General features: G+C 45.4%; 1 protein-coding gene across 2 annotated transcripts in view; it reads right to left on the bottom strand.

Moving 5' to 3' along the window:
- prkcab (protein kinase C, alpha, b) overlaps positions 1 to 23,637 on the bottom strand; it is a 350,330-nt gene extending 326,693 nt beyond the window's left edge. For both annotated transcript variants that reach the window (XM_068003889.1, XM_068003891.1), the window contains exons 1-2: positions 23,419 to 23,637; positions 22,879 to 22,910 (exon numbers count right to left, since the gene is read on the bottom strand). In XM_068003889.1, the coding sequence (XP_067859990.1) occupies positions 22,879 to 22,910; positions 23,419 to 23,591 (205 nt within the window). In that variant the 5' untranslated portion in view covers positions 23,592 to 23,637. The remainder of the gene's footprint in view (positions 1 to 22,878; positions 22,911 to 23,418) is intronic.
- Between the last annotated feature and the right edge of the window lie 1,419 nt (positions 23,638 to 25,056).

Below are 25,056 nucleotides of genomic sequence, written 5' to 3'. Positions count from 1 at the left end.
CAGAATAGCAGCGGCAAAGATTGACACACTTCGCCCAGGGACAGAACCCTCTCCCACACAGTGTCAGCACCATGAACGCATCCCCAGTGAATGCAAAGAAGTTTAAAGGCGTTGAATGAGCTATTATTTGTTGAACCAAGGTTCCAGGAGGAAGCCTAAAAAGAAAACTACAACTTGCAGCTTGACACCCAACACCTCTCCAAGGGTTTGTGCAATCAGGGTAAATGTCCCATCAAATTGATCCTGGCACTCATTGCATCCCATTGATAAACCTCTCTTTATAGAAACAAAACATTCCTGATGCCAGAAAGCTGTATAAAACAGTGTATTGGTATAGCACCTGTAAGGTAGAAAATTATCCCAAGACCCATGATAGAAGTGTGATGAGACAAAAATGGAAGCCAACCCAAAAGAGATATGGGAGGAACGATTAAAAGCTTGGTCAAAGAGGTGGGTTTTAAGGAGAAGGTGGTGGAGAGGATTAGCGAGGGAATTCCACAGCGCAGGGTCCAGATGTGACAATATATGATCGATCGATAGATCCTCAGTTTATTTATCTATTTAAATTAGTTTGCTCCATTATTAATCCACCAGTGATCTCTTGACTTTGTGGTTTAAGATGTGAGAAATAGAACAGAGAACAGATTAGTGCAATATTATATGACTAAAGTCACTCAGCGAATCAGACAGAATGCCCATTAACTCCTCCAATCCAGAAGAATTTGCTCAGCTTCTGAAACAGCCTCTTATCTTTATAAAAGTCCCTGCAAAAGATTGCAACGAGCATTAAAAAAATACATTAAAATTGAATGAGAGCAGAACACTTGGCGATTCACCCAAAACACCGACCGCGGGCAGGGAGCAAATCATTACTGTGGTTGTCTATCGGGATTGAAAATTATTAAAAGGCTGCAGTGGGAGTGACAGATGGGCCAATGTCTGAAGAATTTCAGCCCCAAGACTTGAACAGAAAGAAGCCAAGCACCTCAGAAGGTGTCTTTCCAAAAGCTAGGTCCACATCAGAAGTTCCAAAATCCCACCAGCTCCATCCACAAACACCTTTTCGACTGGCCAGATTCACGTTTGTTCGGCAGAAGCCAACACCATCTTTTGCTTTGATACTTCTCTCATTTTGCCTTGCACCATTGTCCCTTTGTCATTTAATCATTCGTGCCCTCCACCCAATAACAGGCCTCCCCATTTCATTCCTTTCCTTGAAGTGCAACAGTGACGAACTTCAAAAGTACTTCATTGGTTGCAAGGTGCTTTGGGACGTCCTGAGGTCATGAAAGGCGCTATGTAAATGAAAGCCTCTCTTTCATTCCTTTTCCTGCCCCCTTTTTTCCCCGGCTCACTACTTGTTTAAAAGCTGTTCATCTCTCAACAGCTTCCAGTTCTGATGAAAGGTCACTGACTTGAAACGTTCAATCGGTTTCTCTCTCCACAGATGCTGCCTGACCTGTTAAGAGTTTTCTAGCATTTTCTGTTTTTACTACCAATTTTAGAAGTTTCTTTTGGACACAGTAATAAGTGTATCCATGTGTTATAATCCCACCTTCCCCCACCCTAAAAAAATGACTCCTAAACACTGTAATCCATCCCTAAGTAAACACTCAGGAGAGCAATGCAACAGGACATGGCTCCCTCAGATGCCAGTTTCATTGCACCAGTAGTGGATGGGTATGTGCTGCACTGCCAGCATCACCTCCAAGTACTCCAAGGTTTGCACAGTAAATCCATGGTAAAGGTCCTTCCATTGAGCCACAACAATGTGTCTTGATGCCAACTGCAGAAGAGCATCTCCCACTGCCTTCACATGACATTTTCTAGTTTGCCCACCGCCCATCCTTGTGGCCTCTGAGCTAAACTGGTAAATCAGGGAGAATTTAATATCCACTCAAAGCTCCTTTGCTGCACTGCCCTCACGGCCCGTAGAGTGAGAATACTTTTGTCCCATCGGTCTGGGCTGAATTCCAGTCCCAACAGGTAGACCTGCTGACCCACCCAATCTCCCTCCTATCCATGGAGCTTCCCCACCAATGAGGAGTATGTGAAGTCAAACATTTGGCCATAAAACACCGACCTCTGAAAGTCATTATGTGCCCAGCTCACAGCTCATGCAAGTTCTCCAACTTGTGTCTCACGTTTAAGATGGACTGTTTCCACACACAGGCAAGACCTTAAAAGTAGCTTTAACCCCTCACCCTAGCCATTCAGTCGGGGTTTATTTACTGGACTGAAGGGGTGCAATGGGGGCTGTGCTGAACAAAGACTCCACAGTGGAAGGGCAGGCAATGTGTGCAGCACGAAACAGTGACAGTGAAATTTACAGGGAGTTGGCTGCAACACAGTGCTGGGACAGAGCAGGAGAGACAAGCAAGACAGTGACAGTCAGGCTCAAGGGGCTGAACAGCCGACTACTGGCCCTTTGACCCACGCACATTCCGAAGCAGCCGGTCTGATTAAACGCTGGCAGAGTCTGGGAAAGGGGCTACCACCACCAGCCAGGACGAGTGAGAGATTCAGGAGAGGCAAGAAATGGGTTCATATCTGGCTGCGTGCCTCAGCTTTTTTTTTTCAGAATTACTGATAAAGCAAAGAGAAACAATTAAAGCTGTTTTCCATCCAGATAAAAATCACACCAGAGACCCACAACCACAGGCTGGGTGAGACGTTCCATCGAATGCAAATACTGCAGCCAGGTTCACGGTTATAAAATGAGACTGCTCGAGGTGTCAGCCGTGACTCAGTGGGTATCACTCTCGTCTCTGAGTCAGAGGGTCGTGGGTTCAAGTTTCACTCCAGAGACTGGAGCATAAAATCCAGGCCGACAGTCCCAGTGCCTCGAGTGCGACTGGGAGGCTGCGTCTACCCCCTCAGGTAGAGGTAAAACATCCCATGGTACTATTTTGAAGAAAAGCAGGGGCATTCTCCCTGGTGTCCAGGCCAAAATTTACTCCTCAACTTGATTAACTAGTCATTGATTAACTAGTCATTGATTAACTAGTCATTGATTAACTAGTCATTGATTAACTAGTCATTGATTAACTAGTCATTGATTAACTAGTCATTGATCACTTCACTGTTTGTGGGATCTTGCTATGCACAAATCGTCTGCCACGTTTCCCTACATGACAGTGATTACGTTTCATACTTCACTGGCTGCAAAGCGCTTTGGGGATTTCGGAGAATGTGAAAGAGGCTTTCTAAATGGAAGTTCTTGGTTTACCCTCTCACAGGCACCCATGACCGACATACACTGGGGTCGTACAGGAAACTCCTGAGGTCCATGCACACATCAAATGTTAATTGTATCCATTTGATTTGTATCACTTAGTGTTACTTGTATTCAGATGGGGCGTATCAATTGGGAATTCTCCTGTATCCATTTATAAGAGACTGATCTAGGGTGTGGTGTGGGTAATGTAGAGCTCTGTGAATAAAGGGTTGGAGCAACTGAAACCCAGGCTCTAGAATACTATCCTTCACCACCTGGCTATCCAGTTTAGAACATCATCGTGCAAACAGAGGGAGTTTTACTCTGCATTTAATGGGTTCCTGTGTATATTGCTTTATACTGATCCTAACTCGGTCTGTTGATTATCATAACCAATTAGCAAGTTAACTTGTAAATCTGAAATGTGGCACAAGTTAACAAGTGGGCAAAAAGTAATTAAACCAACTGCACAGGCCAACAGCAGCATGGGGAAATAACAACTGAGCACCTTAAATAAATATTACATCAAAAAAAAAATCTTAACCTTCAGTCTGGTGAAAAACTATTTTAATGAACACGAAGTAGGTAAGAGGCAGGGTGAGGCAACTAAATCTTTCATTGTTACAACTGTATGAGTTATAGAATTACAAGACCCACCAGGTCCCCCCCCCCCGGTCTGTGGACAGCCACCTACTCTCAGTGGGTGCACAGCACAATGAGCCTCCCCAACCCATTCACAGTTATCCTCCTTAGTATGCAGAGACACACATCCTCTTCATATACTACTGCTAGGACTGCTACAACTTGCATTTATATAGTGCCTCTAAGGTAGAAAAAATGCCTCAAGAGAGGCCCATCTTCAAAATAGTGCCATGGGATCTTTTACATCCACCCGAGGGGTCAGGCGGGCCCTCGGTTTAACACTTCATCCGAAAGACGGAGCCTCTGACAGTACGGTACTGAAGTGTCTTTGCACGTAAACTTCACCGTTCGGAAGTTCTATTGTTAAAGGTTCTCAACTCACGCGGCAGTGTTAAGAGATGTATTCAATACAGACACACCTTAATTTTGTGTGATGTTCTTGTACGATACTAGAGTTGTTTTTATATTTGTTAAATGCCATACCAATGCCCGGGTCGAGTACAGTCGGCACCGAGCCCACAGAGACCTTGCAGGATTCAAAGAACTTTGGTGAAGAACGTTAAAGAGTTCCAAAGAGCTGCCCCAATCCAAAACTTTGCAAATCACCCCAGAAAAGAGGGGGGGGGTGGAAAAGACAGGAAGTCATCCCATATCCAGTCATCAGTTAGCAGCCAGCAGGGGCAAGGCACCTGACCAGAGAGTCTGGGAGGAAGATCTCTTTCACACACACACACGGTATATGTAATGGGGCAGTATTATGTGCACAAGAACTGAGTCACAGAACAGAGGAGTCAACAAACTAACTCAAACCTCACAAAGAATTATGTAGGTTATTGAAAAAGCCAGATGGACTACCCCTGCTCCTATTTCTCATGTTCACTCCCCAGCAAAGTGCAGGATCACACTACTCTCAATAGGTGGAGTTTGAAATTCAGGAACAGAATTATTTTCCAGACTAGTCAATCGTCCATTGTGTTGCACATGGGAGTAAACCCCAAGTGTGGTCTTCAGATGAAGCAGAGTGGGAGAATAATTGGATCAGGACAGGCAGACTTACTCAGTCCCCATTTTAAACTCATACATTTTGCCCTTATTATATATTCCTATGTCTGTATTTATAATGGAGACTGCCTATGTAAACTTGTCACACTAACTGCACCATCCCACTAGTGACATTGCAGTGCCTCCACTGGTGGGTGTATTACAATAGAGGCACTGCAGTGCCACCAGTTGGGGATGTGATTACAGTGTGACAGGTTTACATAGGCAGTTCCCATTATAAATGGGGACATAGGAATTTATAAATGGAAAAAGTTGACAGGAAGTGCTCACAGACATAAGATTTTTAATATATTACATAGAACGTGAGGTGACCATTTAACACATGGTACCTCGTGAGGACCCAATCAAGGAACCCCACCATCTTCCAAAGCTCCATTCATTTAGCCACATCTTTAAGTGTGTTCCAAGTGTCCGCTCTATTCCTCTATTAGATAGGCCAATGAAGAACAAGAGCCTCATGATGTCCAGGCCCCAATTCCTCTGCACACTAATTCAAGAGGCCTCACCAAAGAGATTCATTTAAAACCAGCTCATTACAAGACTGAGAGTTATTAACGTGAAGTCAGGAAGCTTCTTTGGTGGATGATGCTGCAGCCGGTTGATTTATTTCCAGTGGTCACAACTTTGGATTTAGAATTATGAAGATCCGCTGACTACTCAGCGAAAGCTGAAGAGGAGGCACAGAGCATCTTGATGAGCTGGTTGATTCACAGGAACATCTAAGTGGTCACAAAACTCTGCAACTGAGCAAAGGGTCAGAGCTACAGTTCACAAGATGATAAAATATCATCTGATGCCGGTCACATCTTTCGAAATGTCATTGATTTTCAGGTAAAATTTAAAATGAGAGATGGCAGAATAAGAATGTTAACTTCATCAGCCTATTTCAGATCCAACCAATTCCCCCAAAGGCTACATGTATCTTTCCCATTTGATAACTTATTACAGTCACAGATTGGCAAGTGGCTGTCGGCCAGACCAAGTTGTAGGACTCTCATCAGGTCCTACATCACAAGCCGACACCATCACCCATTCAACGAGCCTCGTGAAAAATTATAGTATCAGATCAGGTTATTATAAATGTCTCAAAAGCTAAAAAGAGGGAGAACCCGAAGGTAGGGAGTGCAGACCTGAAGGAATTTGGGGGCAGAGCACCAGAGAGGATAAAGAGTGAGGGAGTCAGGGAAAGAGGTTTAAAAAAAAACTAATGATGTCAGCACAAGGGAAGGAGCTGATTGGTGAGTAGCTAGGGAGTATTTTTTTTTTTAAAAAGTCTTTAATTTATTTTTGTTAAGTTGAGTTAGTAATCTAATAAAATCAAGGTATGGCAGGGCACCTCAGCCCCATCAAATGCACATCTTGTGCCATGAGGGAACTCCAGGACGCTGCCTGCGTCCTGGACAACCACAGGTGCAGGAAGTGTCGCCAGATGGAGGAGCTCGAGCTCCTGGTTTCAGAGCTTGAGCAACAGCTGGAGTCACTGCAGTGCATCCGTGAGGCTGAGAGTTTCGTGGATAGCATGTTTCAGGAGGTGGTCACCCCACAGCTCAAGAGTGTGCAGTATGTGAGGGACTGGGTGACAGCCAGACAGACAAGGAGGACCAGGCAGGTAGTGCAGGAGTCCCATCAGTGTATCTCACTCTCTAACCGGTAAGGGCGAAGGTTCCTCTGGGGAGTACAGCCAGAGCTAAGTCCACAGCACCACGGGTGGCTCAGCTGTACAGGGGAAGGAGATAGGTCAGGAGAACAATAGCAATAACAGATTCTAAAGTTAGGGGAACAGGCAGGCGTTTCTGCAGCTGCAGACTTGATCCCAGGATGTTATGTTGCCTCCCTGGTGCCAGGGTCAAGAATGTCACTGAGTGGCTGCATAACATTCTGAGGGGGGGGGGGGAAGAAAGAGTGAACAGCCAGAGGTCGTGGTCCATATCGGTACCAATAACATAGGTAGAAAGAGGGATGAAGTCCTGCTGGCCGATTTTAGGGAGCGACGAAAGAGACTAGTAAGCAGGACCTCAAAGGTAGTAATCTCCAAATTACTCCCGGTGCCACACGCTAATGAGTATAAAAATAGGAGGATGGAGCAGATGAATGCATGGCTGGAGAGATGGTGCAGGAGGGAGGGCTTTAGATTCCTGGGGCACTGGGACCAGTTCTAGGAGGTGGGACCTGTACAGGCCGGATAGGTTGCACCAGGATCCTCTGGGGAAGAGTGATCATAATATGATTGAGCGTGACGTACTTAAGTCAGAAACTAGAGTCTTAAACTTAAATAAAGCCAATTACATAGGTATGAGGGGTGAGTTCACTAAGGTAGATTGGGAAATTAGACTAAAGGGTATGACTGCTGTTAAGCAACAGCAACCATGCAAAGAAACATTTCAATATTATCAACAAATACACATTCCATCAAGAAATAAAAACTCCACGGGAAGAGTGATCCATTCATGGCTAACTAAAGAAGTTAAGGATAGTATTAGATTTTAAAAAGGCCTATAATGTTGCCAATAAGGAGTAGTACACCTGAGGATTGGGAGAGTTTAAGAAACCAGCAAAAGATGCCCAAAAAATTGATTAAAAAAAGAGAAAATAGAATACGAAAGTAAACTAGCAAGAAATATAAAAACAGATTGTAGGAGCTTCTACAAGTAAGTAAAAAAGGACGAGAGTAGCAAAAGTAAACGTTGGTCCCTTGGAGGCTGAGGCAGGAGAAATTATATTGGGTAATTAGGAAATAGCAGATGGGTTAAATAAATATTTTGTACCTGTCTCCACAGTAGAAGACACAAAAAGCATAGCACAAAGAGTGGGAAACCAAGGGGCAAATGAGAGTGAAGAACTTAAAGTAATTAATATCAGTAGAGAAAAAGTACTGAGACACTAATGGAACTAAAAGCCAACAAATCCCTTGGTCCTGATGACCTACATGCTAGGATTCTAAAAGGTGGCTGCAGAGATAGTGGATGCATTGGTTATGATCTTCTAGAATTCTCTAGATTCTAGAACAGTCCCAGCAGATTGGAAGGCAGCAAATGTAACCCTACTATTCAAGAAGGGAGGGAGAGAGAAAACACGGAACTACAGGCCAGTTAGCCTGACATCAGTCGTTGGGAAAATGCTAGAATCCATTATTAAGGAAGTGGTAACAAGGCACTTAGAACATCACAATATGATTTGGCAGAGTCAACATGGTTTTATGAAAGGGAAATCATGTTCGACATTTATTAGAGTTTTTTGAGGATGTAACTGGCAGGGGAACCAGTGGATGTAGTTTATTTGGATTTCCAAAAGGCATTCGATAAGGTGCCACATAAAAGGTTGTTACGCAAGATAAGGGCTCATTGAGTTGGGGGTAATATATTAACATGGATAGAGGATTGGTTAACAGACAGAAAAGAGAGTAGGGATAAACGGGTCATTTTCAGGTTAGCAGGCTGTAACTAGTGGAGTGCCGCAAGGATCGGTGCTTGGGCTTCAGCTATTTACAATCTATTAATGATTTAGATCAAGGGACAGAATGTAATATATCCAAGTTTGCTGACCAAGCTAGGTGGGAAAGTGAGCTGTGAGGAGGATGCAAAGAGTCTGCAAAGGGATACAGACAGGTTAAGTGAGTGGGCAAAAAGGTGGCAGATGGAGTATAATGTTGGGAAATTTGAGATTGTTCACTTTGGTAGGAGGAATAGAAAAACAGAATATTTTTTAAAATGGTAAGAAACTATTAAATATTGGTGTTGAGGGATTTGGGTGTCCTCGTAAAAGAAACAAAAAGTTTGTATGCAGGTACAACAAGCAATCAGGAAGGCAAATGGCATGTTGGCCTTTATTGCAAGGGGGTTGGAGTACAAGAGTAAGGAAGTCTTACTACAATTGTACAGGGCTTTGGTGAGACCTCACCTGGAGTACTGTGTACACTTTTGGTCTCCTTATCTAAGGAAAGATATACTTGCCTTAGGCGCTGCAATGAAAGTTCATTCGATTGATTCCTGGGATAAGAGGGTTGTCCAATGAAGAGAGGTTGAGTAAAATGGGCCTATTCTCTCTGGAGTTTAGAAGAATGAGAGGTGATCTCATTGAAACATACAAGATTCTGAGGGGGCTTGATAGGGTAGACACAGAGGTTGTTTCCCATGGCTGGAGAGTCTAGACCTAGGGGGAATGGTCGCAGGATAAGGGGTCGGCCATTTAAGACTGAGATGAGGAGGAATTTCTTCACTCAGAGGGTCGGGAATCTTTGGAATTCTCTACCCCAGAGGGCTGTGGATGCTCAGTCACTGAATATATTCAAAGCCGAGATATAGATTTTTGGACTCTAGTGGAATCAAGGGATATGGGGATCGGGCAGGAAAGTGGAGATGTGGTTGAAGGTGATCCATGATCTGATTGAGTGGCAGGGCAGGCTCGAGGGGCCATGTGGCCTACTCCTATTGCCTATGTCCCTATGCACCTCAACAGAGCCGGGACCAATGTCCTCACGGGGAGGTTCACTCGTGCTGTGGGGGAGGGTTTAAACTAACTTGGCAAGGGAATGGGCACCAGGGTACAGCATTGGAAAGGAAAAATAAGGTCCACAAAAGATTGGGAGAGACAGATAGCACGAGAGTAAGAAATAGTACAGTATTAAATGGGGTCAGACTAAGGTCTAAGTTAGGTTTACAGTGCATATGTATAAACCCATGAAGCGTGGTAAATAAGGTTGGTGAGCTGCATGTGCAAATAACCACATGGGAAAATGATGTGGCAATAACAGAGACCTGGCTCAAAAAAGGGCAGGATTGAGTGCTAAATATTCCAGGATACAAGGCATTCAGGAAAGATAGGGAAGGAAAGAAAGGAGGGGGGTGGCAGTATTGATTAAGGAGAATATTGCAGTGTTGCAGAGAAAGGATGTCCTGGAGGGGTCATGGACAGAATCTATTTGGTTGGAGTTAAGAAACAATAGAGGTGCCATTACACTACTGAGGCTATTCTATAGGCCACCAACTAGTGGGAAGGATATAGAGGAGCAAATTTGCAGGGAAATTACAGAGAGGTGCAAGAACCATAGAGTAGTGATCATGGGGGACTTCAACCATCCTAATATAGACTGGGATAGTAAGTGTATGGGGCAGAGAGGAGGAAGAATTTCTGAAGTGTGCTCAGGAGAACTTTCTTGATCAGTACTTTTCCAGCTCAACGAGGAAGGAGGCATTGCTGGATCTGGGGAATGAGGTGGGTCAAGCAGAGCAAGTGTCAGTGGGGGAACATTTATGGAACAGCGATCAGTGTATAAGGTTTAGATTAGCAATGGAAAAGGACAAGAAGCAATCTAGAATAAAAATACTTAATTGGAGGAGGGTCAATTTCAGTGGGTTGAGAATGGATCTGGCCAGAGTAAATTGGAATCAAAGATTAGCAGGCAAAATTGCAATCGAACAATGGGCGGCCTTTAAAGAGAAGTATAAACTAGAGGGTACAATTTTAAAGGGGGTGCAGGAACAGAGAGATCTGGGGGTATATGTGCACAAATCATTGAAGGTGGCAGGACAGGTTAACAAAGCAATTAAAAAAGTATACAGGATCCTAGGCTTTATAAGCAGAGGCAGAGTGTACAAAAATAAGGAAGTTATGATGAACCTTTATAAAACACTGGCTCGGCCACAACTGCAGTATTGTATCCAATCCTGGGCACCGCACTTTAGGAAGGATGTGAAGGCCTTGAGAGGGTGCAGAAGAGATTTACTAGAATGATTCCAGGAATGAGGGACTTCAATTACATGGATAGATTGGAGAAGCTGGGATTGTTCTCTTTAGAGCAGAGAAGGTTGAAAGGAGATTTGATAGAGGTGTTCAAAATCATGGAGGGTCTAGACAGACAGTAGATAGAGAGAAACTGTTCCCATTGGTGGAAAGGTCAAGAACCAGAGGACACAGGTTTAAGGTGATTGGCAAAAGGACCAAAGGCAACAGGAGTAAAAACTTTTTTTTTTTATAAAAGTGAGTGGTTATGATCTGGAATTCACAGCCTGAGGGAGAGGTGGAGGCAGATTCAATCATGGCCTTCAAAAGGGAACTGGATAAGTACTTGAAGGGAAAAAAATTGCAGGGCTACGGGGAAAGGGTGGGGGAAATGGGACAAACTGGATTGCTCTTGCAGAGAGCTGGCAAGGGCTCGACAGGCCGAAAGGCCTCCTTCTGTGCTGTAACCTTTGTATGAAAATTAATGACTTTGGGCAGTTCCGTGAACACAGGTGTACATGTCCACAACATCCAACAGCGAATGAGGCAGGTGATGAGTTCATGCTTTTTTTGGGGTGGTTCTGGTGGTTGGAGAAATGGTGACCAGGACACAAAAAAACCTTCCAATAGTGTCACAGGACTTCTGCCTTCCATCTGAACCATTGGAACAGGAAGATGGGGGCTCAGTTTAACATTGCATTCAAAGGGAGACACCAGCAACAAATCTGCATCACAATGGAGTGTTAACCTGGATTATTTCCTCCAGTGCCAGGGTGGGGTTTGAACACCCTGACTCAAGTGAATTGACCAACTGAGCCAAACTGACACACTGGAAAATATAACAAAAAGATACTCCATTTTCATTTTTCAAATTAAATGATCGGAGATTGGAGCTTTACATGACTTCAACAGGAAAGGATGAGGAATTGGAGGTCAGAGAGGTCAAACCACAAGAAGAGGATGTAGCATGAAGGAATCGGGTTGTGCTGAGGGCCCTGTTCCAGTTTAAGTTATTGTAACGTTCTTAATCTAGAACAAAATAAGCACGCCAGCCCATTGAGAGTGAATTGGATGTTCAAGGGTATGTAACGTATTGTTATTAAATAATACCCAAGGATTGAAGACTGTAATCCAGTGTGGAGATGTCAACATTTCCAAACTGGATTCTTGCGGATTAAGATGGCATCTGACTTGGGCATTAATTCAGGTTGGGCAGACAACTTGCTTTGGAGGGTGCACAATAGTGGTCCAGGCTAACTCAGCCATTATTTACCCTTTAGCCCTGCAGAGTGCTCCCATGATAAAATCCCAACCTCAAACATTAGAAGTTCAACCTGCCCAAAATTAGGGTGGGCCTTTTCTTGACTGAGGAAACAAACAAAAAATGCAAAAACAAAAATAGAGCGAAACAAAAAAGCCGGTTGCAGCAGTTCAACCACAAAACCAACGATGCACACTTCCCATTGAGTAATTGCAGAGCAGTCCCAGGCCTCACAGCTCAAAGAGAATAGGACAAAGAGGTCAACAAAATGGAATGCAATACAGATGGGAAGTTGAATCAGCAGAGTGTTCTGGTGAGGCTAGTAAGCCTTCACAATGGTTACAAGGTCAGAAAGCCTGGAAAAGCCTGGGCCCCTTCAGCCCACTCCTTCCACAGATGTGTACAAAATACCACCATCACAGACTCAATCCCACCAATTCAATCTTCTGAGAAGGTGTCTTGTGTAAATATTACCCAATTCCCAGAAGCTACAAGCAAAAGTCCAGAATATTTCTCCATCAAACAAACATTTCCCCCAGTGCTGCAGTTACGGTAAAAAGGGATTTCAGATCAGTTTACAATTTCAAAAATTTATATATAGATAAACGGAAAGAAAACCCCAAACACAAATGTCATCAAGGTACACTGCTCCATCACACACCACTTCTCTCTCTCCCTTCCCCCCGCGCACACTCCGATCACAAGTGGTCTCAACACCAAGCCCCTGGCCCGTGAGATAGTCAGCAGTGGATGGGATTGAATCAGAAGATGGTGGACAGTAGCAGTGAGCTGTGGTGCACAGGGAGGCATCTGGTTGTCAGTGATGTGCCAAGAGCTGGTATTGGGATATTGTTTATAATTTCCATTAAAAAAAGATTTGCACGATGGAATCAAGTGCAAGGCATTTACAGATGTTACCAAATCGGCCTCAAATGGTGATTATCAACATGCACAAAATTTAAAAAGCAAAAATTTAGGCTGTGGCCAGATGCAATTTAATATGGGGAAGTGAGATTAGACAGAGGGAAGCACTGTACTAAATGGAAATAGTCAAGGTATCAAACAGGAAAACGGCTGAGGTTTGGGGGGAGACAGTTTGCTAAAACTGGCAGTACAACGTTCACAGGCAGTTAATAAAATGAACAGAATGCCTGGTTGTATAACCAGGGATGTAACAGATTAAAGAGAGTTCATTCTAAAATTATATCTGCCTCAGCCAGACCGTACCCAGAGCAGTGTGTGTAGTTCTGATCTCTGGAGGTTAAATAGTTATGAGTTTATGGAAGGGAGGTCACTGAATTAAACCAGAACAGAGTGGACAGAGCTGTGGAGAGCGGTCGGCTACTACGGGATTTTTCTCTCAAGATTATGACGCATCTGATGTGAGAGAATTGCATCGAACTTACAACACAGAAACAGGCCATTCGGCCCAACAGGTCCATGCCGGTGTTTATGCTCCACACAAGCCTCCTCCCTCCCTACTTCATCTCACCCCATCAGCATAGCCTTCTATTCCTTTCTCCCTCATGTCTTATCCAGCTTCCCCTTAAACACATCTGTGCTATTCACCTCAACCACTCCTTGTGGTAGTGAGTTCCACATTCTCACCACTCTCTGGGTAAAGAAGTTTCTCCTGGATTCCCTATTGGATTTATTACCAACTATTTTATATTTACAACCTCTAGTTTTGGACTCCAAGGGGTCATATTTTCAAATTGAGGACAAAGGAAAATAGCACATCCAGGCAAAATATTTCTGTAAAAAAAAGGGTGATAAATATGTAGAATAGAAATGCAGCAGAGGGGAGGGCAAAACAAGAAACTATGAGATGGGTTCAAATAGAGACTAGGCGAGTTCCTATTGGGTCAATATGATCCAGGATTATTAGATTCAGAAGCACATCAAGCAAATCTTAGATGAGTTTGGTAGAAACATAGAAAATTGGAGCAGGAGTAGGCCATTCGGCCCTTCAATACGATCATGGCTCATCCTCTATCCCAATACCATATTCCCGCACTTTCCCCATACCCCTTGATGCCATGTGTCTAGAAATCTACTAGCTCCTCCTTAAATATATTCAGTGACTTGGCCTCCACAGCCTTCTGTGGTAGAGAATTCCACAGGTTCACCACCCTCTGAGTGAAGAAATTTCGCCTCATCTCAGTCCTAAATGTCCTACCCCGTATCCTGAGACTGATCCCTTGTTCTGGACCCCCCCACCCCCACAGCCAGGGGAAACATCCTCCCTGCATCAGCTTGGTCTATCACAATCAACCACCATCAAGCACTCCTGGGTCAGGTTAAGCACAGCAGGCTGCACGCAATGCCCTTCTATTCTGCCCCAATAGTGGATCAACCCCAAACTCCTCCCACCCCAGCTATTCAATGGCTTCATAATCCAGCAGTTCCAAATCAGGGATAGTTCTGGGCTGTGGGCCCCACCCTTCTGAGAAACCAGACTGTCTAAACTCATCTCCCATTGAACACTATAGCCAGGGTAGACTTCATCCAGTCAGTCTGGGTTGGATTCAAACTGAATGACCTGGGGCTTTGTGCCAAGTGACCCTCCATGTGGGGAGCAGCCAATTACCAGCCATGGGGAGGCTCCAAATAGATGCCAGGCATTGCCCACAGGGAATCCACTAAAATACTGGCACCATCTCACAGTGGAACTCTGATCACCAACCCAATTTCAAACACAGCAGTTGGCAAATTAATAATTCTGTGCTGCAGTTGGAAACCCAATTTTGGAATTTAGGCAGCTGTCCAGATATAGTGTGTTGCCACAAAAGATCTGTCTGTAATGCAACATCGAAGTCGAGAAATGCTACTCTAAAATTATCTCTGGCCTCGGTCAGACCACATCTGGAATAGTGCGTGCAGTTTCGGTCTCTTTTTTTAAAAAAAGATATCCTTAGTAACAGCTAACCTACCATCTGCTAAAACAACTGCAAACTTAGCTCCATCTCAAGAGTAACAGTAACCACCAGAGCCTCAACAACATTCACTAACCTCCATTATGCATTGGCACCATGTAGCTAAAAACCCACATACCAATAATGCCCTAACCAAGAGTTACTTATTTGGGAGGGAGAGGAACAAATGAGAACATGTAAAGAATTGGGGTGGAGAGAAAGGACAGCAGGGCAATATGTTGCTTTGTATTGGGGGGGGGGGGGGGGGGGGGGGGGGAGGAAAGATAGCCCACTTCAAAAATATTTGGAGGGGAAATCCCTTTATTCTCTTTGCTCCCCCTTTGGCTATGGTTTCACCCATCGGGATGGTGGGAATATGAAACATGGGGTCAGCATAGAGCAGGAATAAGACAAGATGCAGGCACCAGCACCAACAGTCCTTCTCCAACTGAGAAATCCACCATTGCTGGAGCTGGGGGTTGTACGAGCGAGCTGACAATGTGCGTCATCAGTCTTCACAAACTTTATTACAAAGCTATAAGACGAATGCTAGGAAGACATGCAATCCCCACGATCACGCCATTTATCACTGCAAGCAATCTCAGCTCTTTTTAAATTGACAGCCAACATCTGCTGAATCCCAACAGTCAAGTAACTGAAATACTCAGCCTGTGTAGCAACTGCTGCTGAAAAGGAGAGAGCATGCGGGTCAAACTGGGAATGTAAAACACTACGGTTTAACAGTAAGTGAACTATTACTACTTGTTCAGTCATATTCACAGCCAATGGGTTCCCCCAGAATATACTAGGAATTACACAGGAGACAGAACAAGAACAGGATAGAAGGACTCCACAACAGTTCAGGGGTGGTGTGGCACTGTCGTACCAGAGAGAGGTCCCAGCTCCCAGCCCCACTCTGCCGCGTTGACTGATGACAGCTGGTCGATGGGGTAATATTGACCCATGTCCCGGGGTCACGATTCCCACTGCAGCGCAAGTGAGAAAGCACGAGCGCGAACGGGACCAGACGTGGTCGTAACCTGCCCTCCCCCCCCCCAACCCCAAATAAATATTCACCATCCAGTCTCACGAGTGAAGAATGGCCACTTGAGCGATGAGTTGGGGAACATCAGGACCTGCGCAGTGTGGGAGGAGGGAAGGAGGTTGGGAAACGCTGATCTCGCCCTGCTGGTAACCACTTTCCAACACAATCTCACTCGCACTGAAGTGCACGTGCTCTGTGCAGGAGGACTCCTCGGAGTGCCACGGTATTCTTACGTACGAACAGGTTACCCTCCCTCCAGCTACTGTTACATTGCTGCACTGATGCCTCTGGCTCCTCGCACACACAGGTCGAGCACAGTCAGTGGTATCTCCAAAAGTAAACTTCAAAAACAAGCATTTATATCGCGCCTTTAGTGTAGTAAAATGTCCCAAGGTGCTCCATAGGAGTGTAATCAGACAAAAATCTGACACCAAGCCACAAAGATATTAGGACAGGTGACCAAAAGCTTGGTCAAAGAGGTAGGTTTTAAGGAGGATCTTAAAAAAAGGAGAGGTAGAAAGGTTTTGGGGGGGGGGGATTTCCAGCGCTCGGGGCCTAAAAGGCTGAAGGCACGGCCGCCAATGGTGGGGCGAAGGAAAATCGGGGATACACGAGGCCAGAATTGGAGGAGCGCAGAGATCTGAGGGTTGTAGGAGGTCACAGAGATGAGGGGAGAGGCCATGGAGGGATTTGGACATAAGGATGAGTATTTTTTTTTAAAATCGAGGTGTCGCCAGACCGGGAGCCAATGTAGGTCAGTGAACAAAGGGGTGATGGGAGAACGGGACTTGGTGGGAGTTAGGATTCAGGCAGCAGAGTTTTGGATGAGCTGAGGTTTGGAAGATGGGAGGCCGGCCGGAAGAGCATTGGAATGGTCAAGTCCGAAGGCAACGTCTAAAGGCCGATAGCAACTTAAAAAAAAAATATAAAGTTGGATCTTCCTAACCGTCGGCCATGAGTGACTCTGGCCAAGTTTACACAGAGATCGCCACCGTCTGCACCATCCCCAAGTGCCGTGGGCCGGAAAACATGAAACATTTGAGCCCAGCAGCTTCTACTGAAGCACAATCAACACCGGAGACACCCGGCAGTGACGCAGCGAGTTGTTACGATCTGGAATGCACTCTCCGAAAGGGTGCTGGAAGCAGTAACTTTCAAAAGGGAATCGGATATGTACTAGAAAAGGAGAAATTTGCTGGGCTATGGGAGAGGGGTAAGCGAGGAGGGAGCGAGAGCCTGAGATTTGAAGGATTGAATGGCCTCAGGACATTCTGAAGTGCTGCGTATCCAAATGAATTACTTATTAATACACAGTTACTGTTGATACATTGGCAAAGGGTAGCAAAATTATTGACCAAATAACTTGGAGTCCAGGGAAGAAGATTCAACGCAAACTAAATAATAGATTGGGGGGGGGGGGGGGGGGGGAAGAAAGAAGCAAAGGGTGGGGGAGGGGGAGGTTAGTTAAAACCCATGAAGTAAAGCTTTTATTTATTTATTAAAAGATAAAAATCACAAGGTACCCGAGGGAACAAGGATAAGACCATTAGGGAACATTTACCCAGAATATTAACAGACATGGCGTGTGACAAGGATGGAGAGAAGGAATGTTAAACACAGATTATAGAAACACTGCTCTTACAAATGTGGATGTTGACAACAGCTTCAGAAAATTTCACATCTAAGTGACTGCTGATTACAAAAGAACATTTTTTAATTGATGTAATTTTATCATTCAGCAGAACACTAATTTAAAGCAGACTTTTAAAAAAGGTGCAAGCTGCTTTGGTGCAGCTTTAGGTTAAACATTCTTCCCCGTGGGGGGAAAAAAAAAAAAACTGCTTTACGCATCCCTTCCAACTGCTGACAGCTATCCGCAGGTTCGGTGAAACAGAGAGGTGTTTCAAACAAAGACCGTCCACCACACTTAGTCTAGATAAGGGTTTGGTACGCCAATGTGTGGAGTAGTGTGAGCAGTCTTAATCCCGGCATATAGTTAAGCGTATCAAAGGTCTGCAGAAGATTGGAGGACAACCAGAATGAAACCCAGTCCGCGAAGAAAGAGCTTGCATTTATATAGCGCCTTTCGTGACCTGAGGACATCCCAAGGCACTTTACAGCCACTGAAGTACTTTTGAAGTGTAGTCACTGTTGTAATGTAGGAAACACAGCAGCCAGTTTGCGCACAGCAAGGTCCCAGAAACAGCAATGAAATAAATGACCAGATCATCTGTTTTTAAGGTGCTGGTTGAGGGATAAATATTGGCCAGGACACCGGGAAAACTCCCCCGTTCTTCTTTGAATAGCGCCATGGGATTTTTTTTTTTTACATCCATCCGAAAGGGCAGGTGGAGCCTCGGTTTAACGTCTCATCCGAAGAACGGCACCTCTGTCAGTGCAGCACTCCCTCAGTATTGCATTGGGAGTGGAAGATTATGTGCTCAGGTCTCTGAAGTGGGACTTAAGCCCACAACCTACTGACTCAGAGGCGAGAATGCGACCCACTGAGCCAGGGCTGACCCCAGCCAAGGGCACCAGGTTATCAGAATTGGCTCCTGAGTTAGGGTTATTTATTTTAGAGAAACATCAGTTTACAGGGCACACGTCCGTAATCTACAAAAATAAAGTGACTGGACAGAGTCCAGTTGGATCAATTGTTTAGATGCCAGGAAGTGTTTTTTTGCAGAGTCATGGCCTGTGGAACAGAGTACTGAAAGTGGATGGGTGTGGATTCACAACAAACTTTTAAAAGGGAACTTGACAAGTTGCTGATTGAAAGCAATTCCAGCAATGGAGGACAAATTGCCAGTTAGCTGGGATTATAAAGGATTTAGAGGTTACTGTGGTCTCTCAGACTGTTTATTTAACTGCCTACGGGAGTCAGAAGAATTCCCCCAGAGTTTCTATCCTCAACTGGCTGCAGCTTTTTGCTTTGCTGTTGAATCTCTCGGGAGATTGTGCAGTTAGGGAGCTAGTCAGTGGGGTCCAAGATCGCACTGGGACAGGTCTGATGGCCTTTATGAATCCTTGAATAACCACATCCAGCTGACAAAGCTGGGACCATGTACCTCTCTCCCATCCCTTACCACCCCCACTTCCCCAAGGAGTACTGAGCCACAATTAACACACTCCATTAAAAATAAACAAACAGTCATGTTAAAAGTCACACCATCTCAAAAGCAGAGTTTGAAGAACAATTTCGAGCTCAGTCTAGGGATTCATTCAGATACCCCTTGGCATTACCATCACCAAATTCCCCACCATCAACATCCTGGGGGTCACCATTGACCGGAAACTTAACTGGACCAGTCACATAAATACTTTGGCTACAAGAGCAGGTCAGAGGCTGGGTATTCTGCAGCGAGTGACTCACCTCCTGACTCCCCAAAGCCTTTCCACCATTTACAAGGCACAAGTCAGGAGTGTGATTGAATACTCTCCACTTGCCTGGATGAGTGCAGCTCCAACAACACAAGAAGCTCAACACCATCCAGGACAAAGCAGCCCGCTTGATTGGCATCCCATCCACCACCCTAAACATTCACTCCCTTCACCACCAGTGCACTGTGGCTGCAGTGTGTACCATCCACAGGATGCACTGCAGCAACTCGCCAAGGCTTCCTCGACAGCACCTCCCAAACCCGCGACCTCCACCACCTAGAAGGACAAGGGCAGCAGGCACATGGGAACAACACCACCTGCACGTTCCCCTCCAAGTCACACACCATCCCGACTTGGAAATATCGCCGTTCCTTCATCGTCGCTGGGTCAAAATCCTGGAACTCCCTACCTAACAGCACTGTGGGAGAACCTTCACTACATGGACTGCCGCGGTTCAAGAAGGCGGCTCACTCCCATCTTCTCAAGGGCAATTTGGGATGGGCCAGCGACGCCCACATCCCATGAATGAATTTTAAAAACTCCTTCCACTGCTGGAGTAGAGACCCATACCACCTGCCTTGTGGGCAAGGATCCATACTGGAGTACAGGCCCAGGCCTGCCACCTGCCCTTTGGGAGCTCACATTCTTCACTGAAGAGAGACAGGGAAAGCCTGAATTTTCAGACCGTTATTCCAACGTCAGCAGTACCCATTTAGGTTAAACGGGTTGCCACCAGCATTAAAATAACACCAAATCAGAAAATCCAGCGTTGAGCATCATCCGACTATTCGACTGTGGATGGCATCGCAGGAAAGCCCAATTTTGTCCTCAACCGAAGCCCACAAAAACGTGTTTCCACAGAAGATAGTTCAGTCCAGGGTCAGCTAACCCAGCACAGAGCAGGGATCCAAGCTGGCCACTTGGAGCTACCCCACACCGAGCAGTTCATTCACCCACTGAGCCATGGCGAGAGCCGCTGGTGATTTTATATGTAAAAAAAACTGTAGGCACCAAAATTTTTACCGTTGCACCCACAGCTCTGCGAATCAGAAACGCAAGCAAGTAGTATGGGCTGGGTTTAACAGTAATTAGATCAGAGAGTCAGCACCCAACTCTAAGCGATAAGGAAGCAAAAGACGCTTCGATTCTCTCCTCAAATCACAGCTGAAGAATCTGTGCAGAAAGTGGCAGCTTTATCTCGTTCAGTGCGATGTGAACACATCCCGGAGCTCAATCAAAGCACTCCACCTGTACCGTGTCCATGTGACGCCCCCAGCTCATTCCCCCTCCCAAAAACAAAAAAGAGTAGACAGCCCAAACATTCATCCCCGCCCCTCTCCCCCCACCCGTGAAGACAGAAACAAAACACCCAAGATTCCGCCCTCATTCTGTGTCTTAATAATAAGGATCTATTGATACAGGAAATAAACCAAGAGGCTCGTCAGCGAGAGGACAGGGTCTCCAATATAAAACACAAGCCTGTCTTCCTCCTTTTCCAAAGCTGGCAGACCTGCTGTATCTTTCCAGAGTCTCTCACCACCCCTTTTAATTTTCGGCATTTGTGTTTCCTACTTTGCTTTTTTTTTTAAAAAAGCAGCACACGGTCACTGTGCCCACGGCAGTGATCAGCCCCAGTGTGTTAGAGTGAGTGCAGAGGGGCAGGACACTGATCAGGGTCTCACTCACACTCTGGGCACACTGTCCGATTGCTGGCAAATTTTGTTTGATAATCACTCCCGTGAAGTTTCACTACTTTTTTTTAAAAAAACACTACATTAGAAGGCGCTATATAAATTCAAGTTATTGTTGCTGAGGCGGGAGTTTATCCGCAGTGCTCAGCAAAAGTGAAAGGGCTCTTTGATCATTGTGGGACAGTTTCAGTCTCTCTGAGCACTGTGGGTAAACTGTGCCCCATTAGCACAGAACTGACTGGCAACTTAGAGACAGCAAGGGAGAGAGAAAAATAAACTTTTTTTTAAAAAATGATCAGGTTAAAGGGAAACAAAGTATACACTCCCGCTGGAGGAGCAATCTCAGTAAATTTCCACCACCTTGCATTTTAAGCAAAAACCTCAATTTTCAGAATGACAATTAAAACACACGTTACATCTTGTCACAAAGCTGCACAGAACCCGGGTAGGAAGCGAATGTCAAGGGCAAACCGCAAACTGAAAATAAATACATACACTCAAATAAAAGAGCGTTATTTGTACAGTAACAACAGTTGAGAAGTGGGCTACAAGTCTGCCAGGAACACACGTTACTGGAATGAAGCTCGAGGTGTGTTTTTTTTTGGCTTGGAAATGCATTCCTGAAATCTGTAGGAAGATCTGTAGCCGAGAGTGAACTGAAGGGCAAGCTTCAGAGCTCCCTCACTGCACAGCGAGTCTATGAAGGAAAGGAGATACCAGAATCGATTGTACATTTAAGAAAGCACGAGGCAGAGTAGTCTCCCAACCAAAACAACCCATCCATTCAATTCAGCGACTCCTTAGGGTGTATATGAATGCAAATTTTTTTTTAGAATTTTTTTAAAAAGCAAAGAAAGCTGTTTCTCTTTTCACTGTAGGAAGATGCTCATACGCAAGATCGGAAATGGCAAACACATGGAGGGGCAGTACAACATTTCAAAAATCACAGTGTCTAACCTGAAGCAATGAGAAGTTTTCGATTTCTCGTACTCAGAATTAGCAAGAGAATCAAAGGCTGTAATCTAGATTGTTCGGTGGGAGACTGAGGGGGGGGGAAGAGGAAGAGAGAGAAGGAACAGTTTGACTTCAGCAGCCACAACAGAGAAGTGGGAACTTGGTTGATTTTAAAAAGGGATCCAACAGATATGCGCAGTGTCCAAAAAAATGAGTTTGTGACAATCCCTTAATCGCTCGTTGTTTTCTAAAACTGAAAGTTTCTTAGAGGGCCCTGCGGAACTAATGCAATTCAGAGTGTCCCATTTCATCCTCCCTTTCCAAAACACCTCACACTTATTTGAATTAATCTGTAGCTTGCTTATAAATTTTTATTTTAAAAAAAAAGTGTGACCCAGTGAAATTGGGTTTACAGACCTCACCACAGCGGAGAGACAGGACATTATAATAAATCACAGTGGCGAGAGAGCGGGAAAGGACACATTAACACAAACACTGAACAAAAACCTAACACTGCACGAGTGAAAAACCAACCTCACAGAATGAGGAGCAAAAATAACTATTAAATAAAACCGGTGCTTGGGCTGGACCGGACCGAACCGAACCACAGTTATCAGAGCCCAACTAACATTAAAAACCACAACAATTAGAAGTAAAGATTTGTGTATGAAAAACATCACACCACGACTTCCTCATTCTCGCAGAACCTCAATGCAACGATTGAAGCAAAGGAGGAAGAAAAAAAATCAGCATCATGTTAAAACTGAAAGTAAATGAGCAATCCCGGACACGGGGCGAGCTCCCGGCCATGTCCCACACACACACACAAAAGCTTTCACTTTTTTTTGTTACAAGTCACACCAATTCACTTTCGCCCTGGTTACCATTCGCTGCCAGCCCACACTGCTGGAAACTAAAGGCAGACGGTTGCAGATTATTCTCCTGCTTTCATTCAACTCAGCACAATCTGCAGACACGGAGCGTCCACATACCTTGACACTGGAATCCTTGTTTCCCAAATCCCCTGCGAAAAAAAAAGTGACAAAGCATTAGGAAAAAGAAACAGGTCAAGGGTTCGAGAAACACAAAAAAAAACCAAACAGAACAAGGATTAGGAAAAGGGCAAGGATTATGGAAAGAAACAAAACAGCACAAGAATCAGGGAAACTAAAACAGCGACAAAGGAGCAGGAAAACAACAATTTTCATTTACGTAGCGCTTTTAACGTAGTAAAATGTCAAAAGCAGCAAAAATAAAACAGGACAAGCGCTGGGAAAAGAAACAAAATAACAGAAGGATCAGGAAACATTAAAAAAAAACACACACACACACACACACACAGGACAAGGCTGAGGTGGAAAAAAACAAAACAAAAAACAAAATCAGGAGGCGACGAGACAAATGTTTACAAAAAGTTTGCAGAGAGTTTGGGAAAAGTTTTGAGCAGTTCCGAGTGTCCCTTTGTGCTGTGGGGAGTGTTTTGGGACAGGAGTTTGCTGGGGTTGCAGACTCTCACTCACTCACTCACTCACCAGATGAAGTCGGTGCAGTGGCTGCAGAAGGTGGGCTGTTTGAAGAAGCGGGCGGTGAACTTGTGGTCCTTCACCTCATGCACGTTCTTCTGCCGCAGGGCGCCCTTACGGGCGAACCGGTTGATGTTCTGGCCGCTGCCGCTGCCGCCGTCGCTGCCCTCCGAGTCAGCCATTTTATTCCCAACGTGTAATTTATTTTATTTTATTTTATTTTTTTTCCCCCCGGGGGAGAAATAAAAAAAAACCCCACCCACCCACCCACCAAAGGCGGAAACTGAAGGCGCGGCGAAGGCGAAGGCGGAGGGCTGAGTGAGAGGAGCCAGGCACCGAACCCGCGCTCTTTATCACTGGCGGCTCCGCCCGGCCGCCGCCGCCGCCGCAGCGTCAGAGCCCGAGCCGCCGCCACTCTCCCGCACACTGCCCGCCCGAGCGGCCCGTCAGCGCCACCTGCCGCCCTCTGCCCGCTCCGCACCCCCGCCCCCGCACCCGCACCGCCCGGGCACGCACTGCACTCCCGTCCACCGCGGAACCGAGACACCTTGAACTCCCATATACACCGTACTCATACACGGTACTCCCGTATACACCGTACCCATACACTGTACTCCCGTATACACGGTACTCCCGTATACACCGTACTCACATATACACTGTACTCACATATACACTGTACTCATACACTGTACTCACATATACACTGTACCCCTATACACTATACTCACATATACACTGTACTCCCCTATACACGGTACTCACATATACACCATACTCACATATACATTGTACTCATATATACACTGTACCCTCGATACACTGTACTCCCCTATACACTGTACTCACATATACACTGTACCCCTATACACTATACTCACATATACACTGTACTCCCCTATACACGGTACTCACATATACACTGTACTCCCATACACTATACCCCTATATGCTGTACTCACATATGCACTGTACCCCATACACTGTACTCACATATACACTATACTCCCATATACAATTGTATCCCATATACACAGTACTCACATATACACTGTATATGTCCGAGCCCGCATGCAGCAAGACCTGGACAACATCCAGGCTTGGGCTCATCAGTGGCGAGTAACATTCGTGCCAGACAAGTGCCAGGCAATGACCATCTCCAACAAGAGAGAGTCTAACCACCTCCCCTTGACATTCAACAGCATTACCATCGCCGAATCCCCCACCATCAACATCCTGGGGGTCACCATTGACTAGAAACTTAACTGGACCAGCCATATAAATACTGTGGCTACAAGAGCAGGTCAGAGGCTGGGTATTCTGCGGCGAGTGACTCACCTCCTGACTCCCCAAAGCCTTTCCACCATCTACAAGGCACAAGTCAGGAGTGTGATGGAATACTCTCCACTTGCCTGGATGAGTGCAGCTCCAACAACACTCAAGAAGCTCGACACCATCCAGGACAAAGCAGCCCACTTGATTGGCACCCCATCCATCACCCTAAACATTCACTCCCTTCACCACCGGCGCACTGTGGCTGCAGTGTGTACCATCCACAGGATGCACTGCAGCAACTCGCCAAGGCTTCTTCGACAGCACCTCCCAAACCCACGACCTCAAACACCTAGAAGGACAAGAGCAGCAGGC

Source organism: Heptranchias perlo, chromosome 23 (assembly GCF_035084215.1).
Source record: "Heptranchias perlo isolate sHepPer1 chromosome 23, sHepPer1.hap1, whole genome shotgun sequence".
In the NCBI taxonomy this organism is placed as follows: Eukaryota; Metazoa; Chordata; class Chondrichthyes; order Hexanchiformes; family Hexanchidae; genus Heptranchias; species Heptranchias perlo.
The sequence above is the reverse complement of the archived record's forward strand: the minus strand, read 5'-3'. Positions and strand labels throughout refer to the sequence as shown.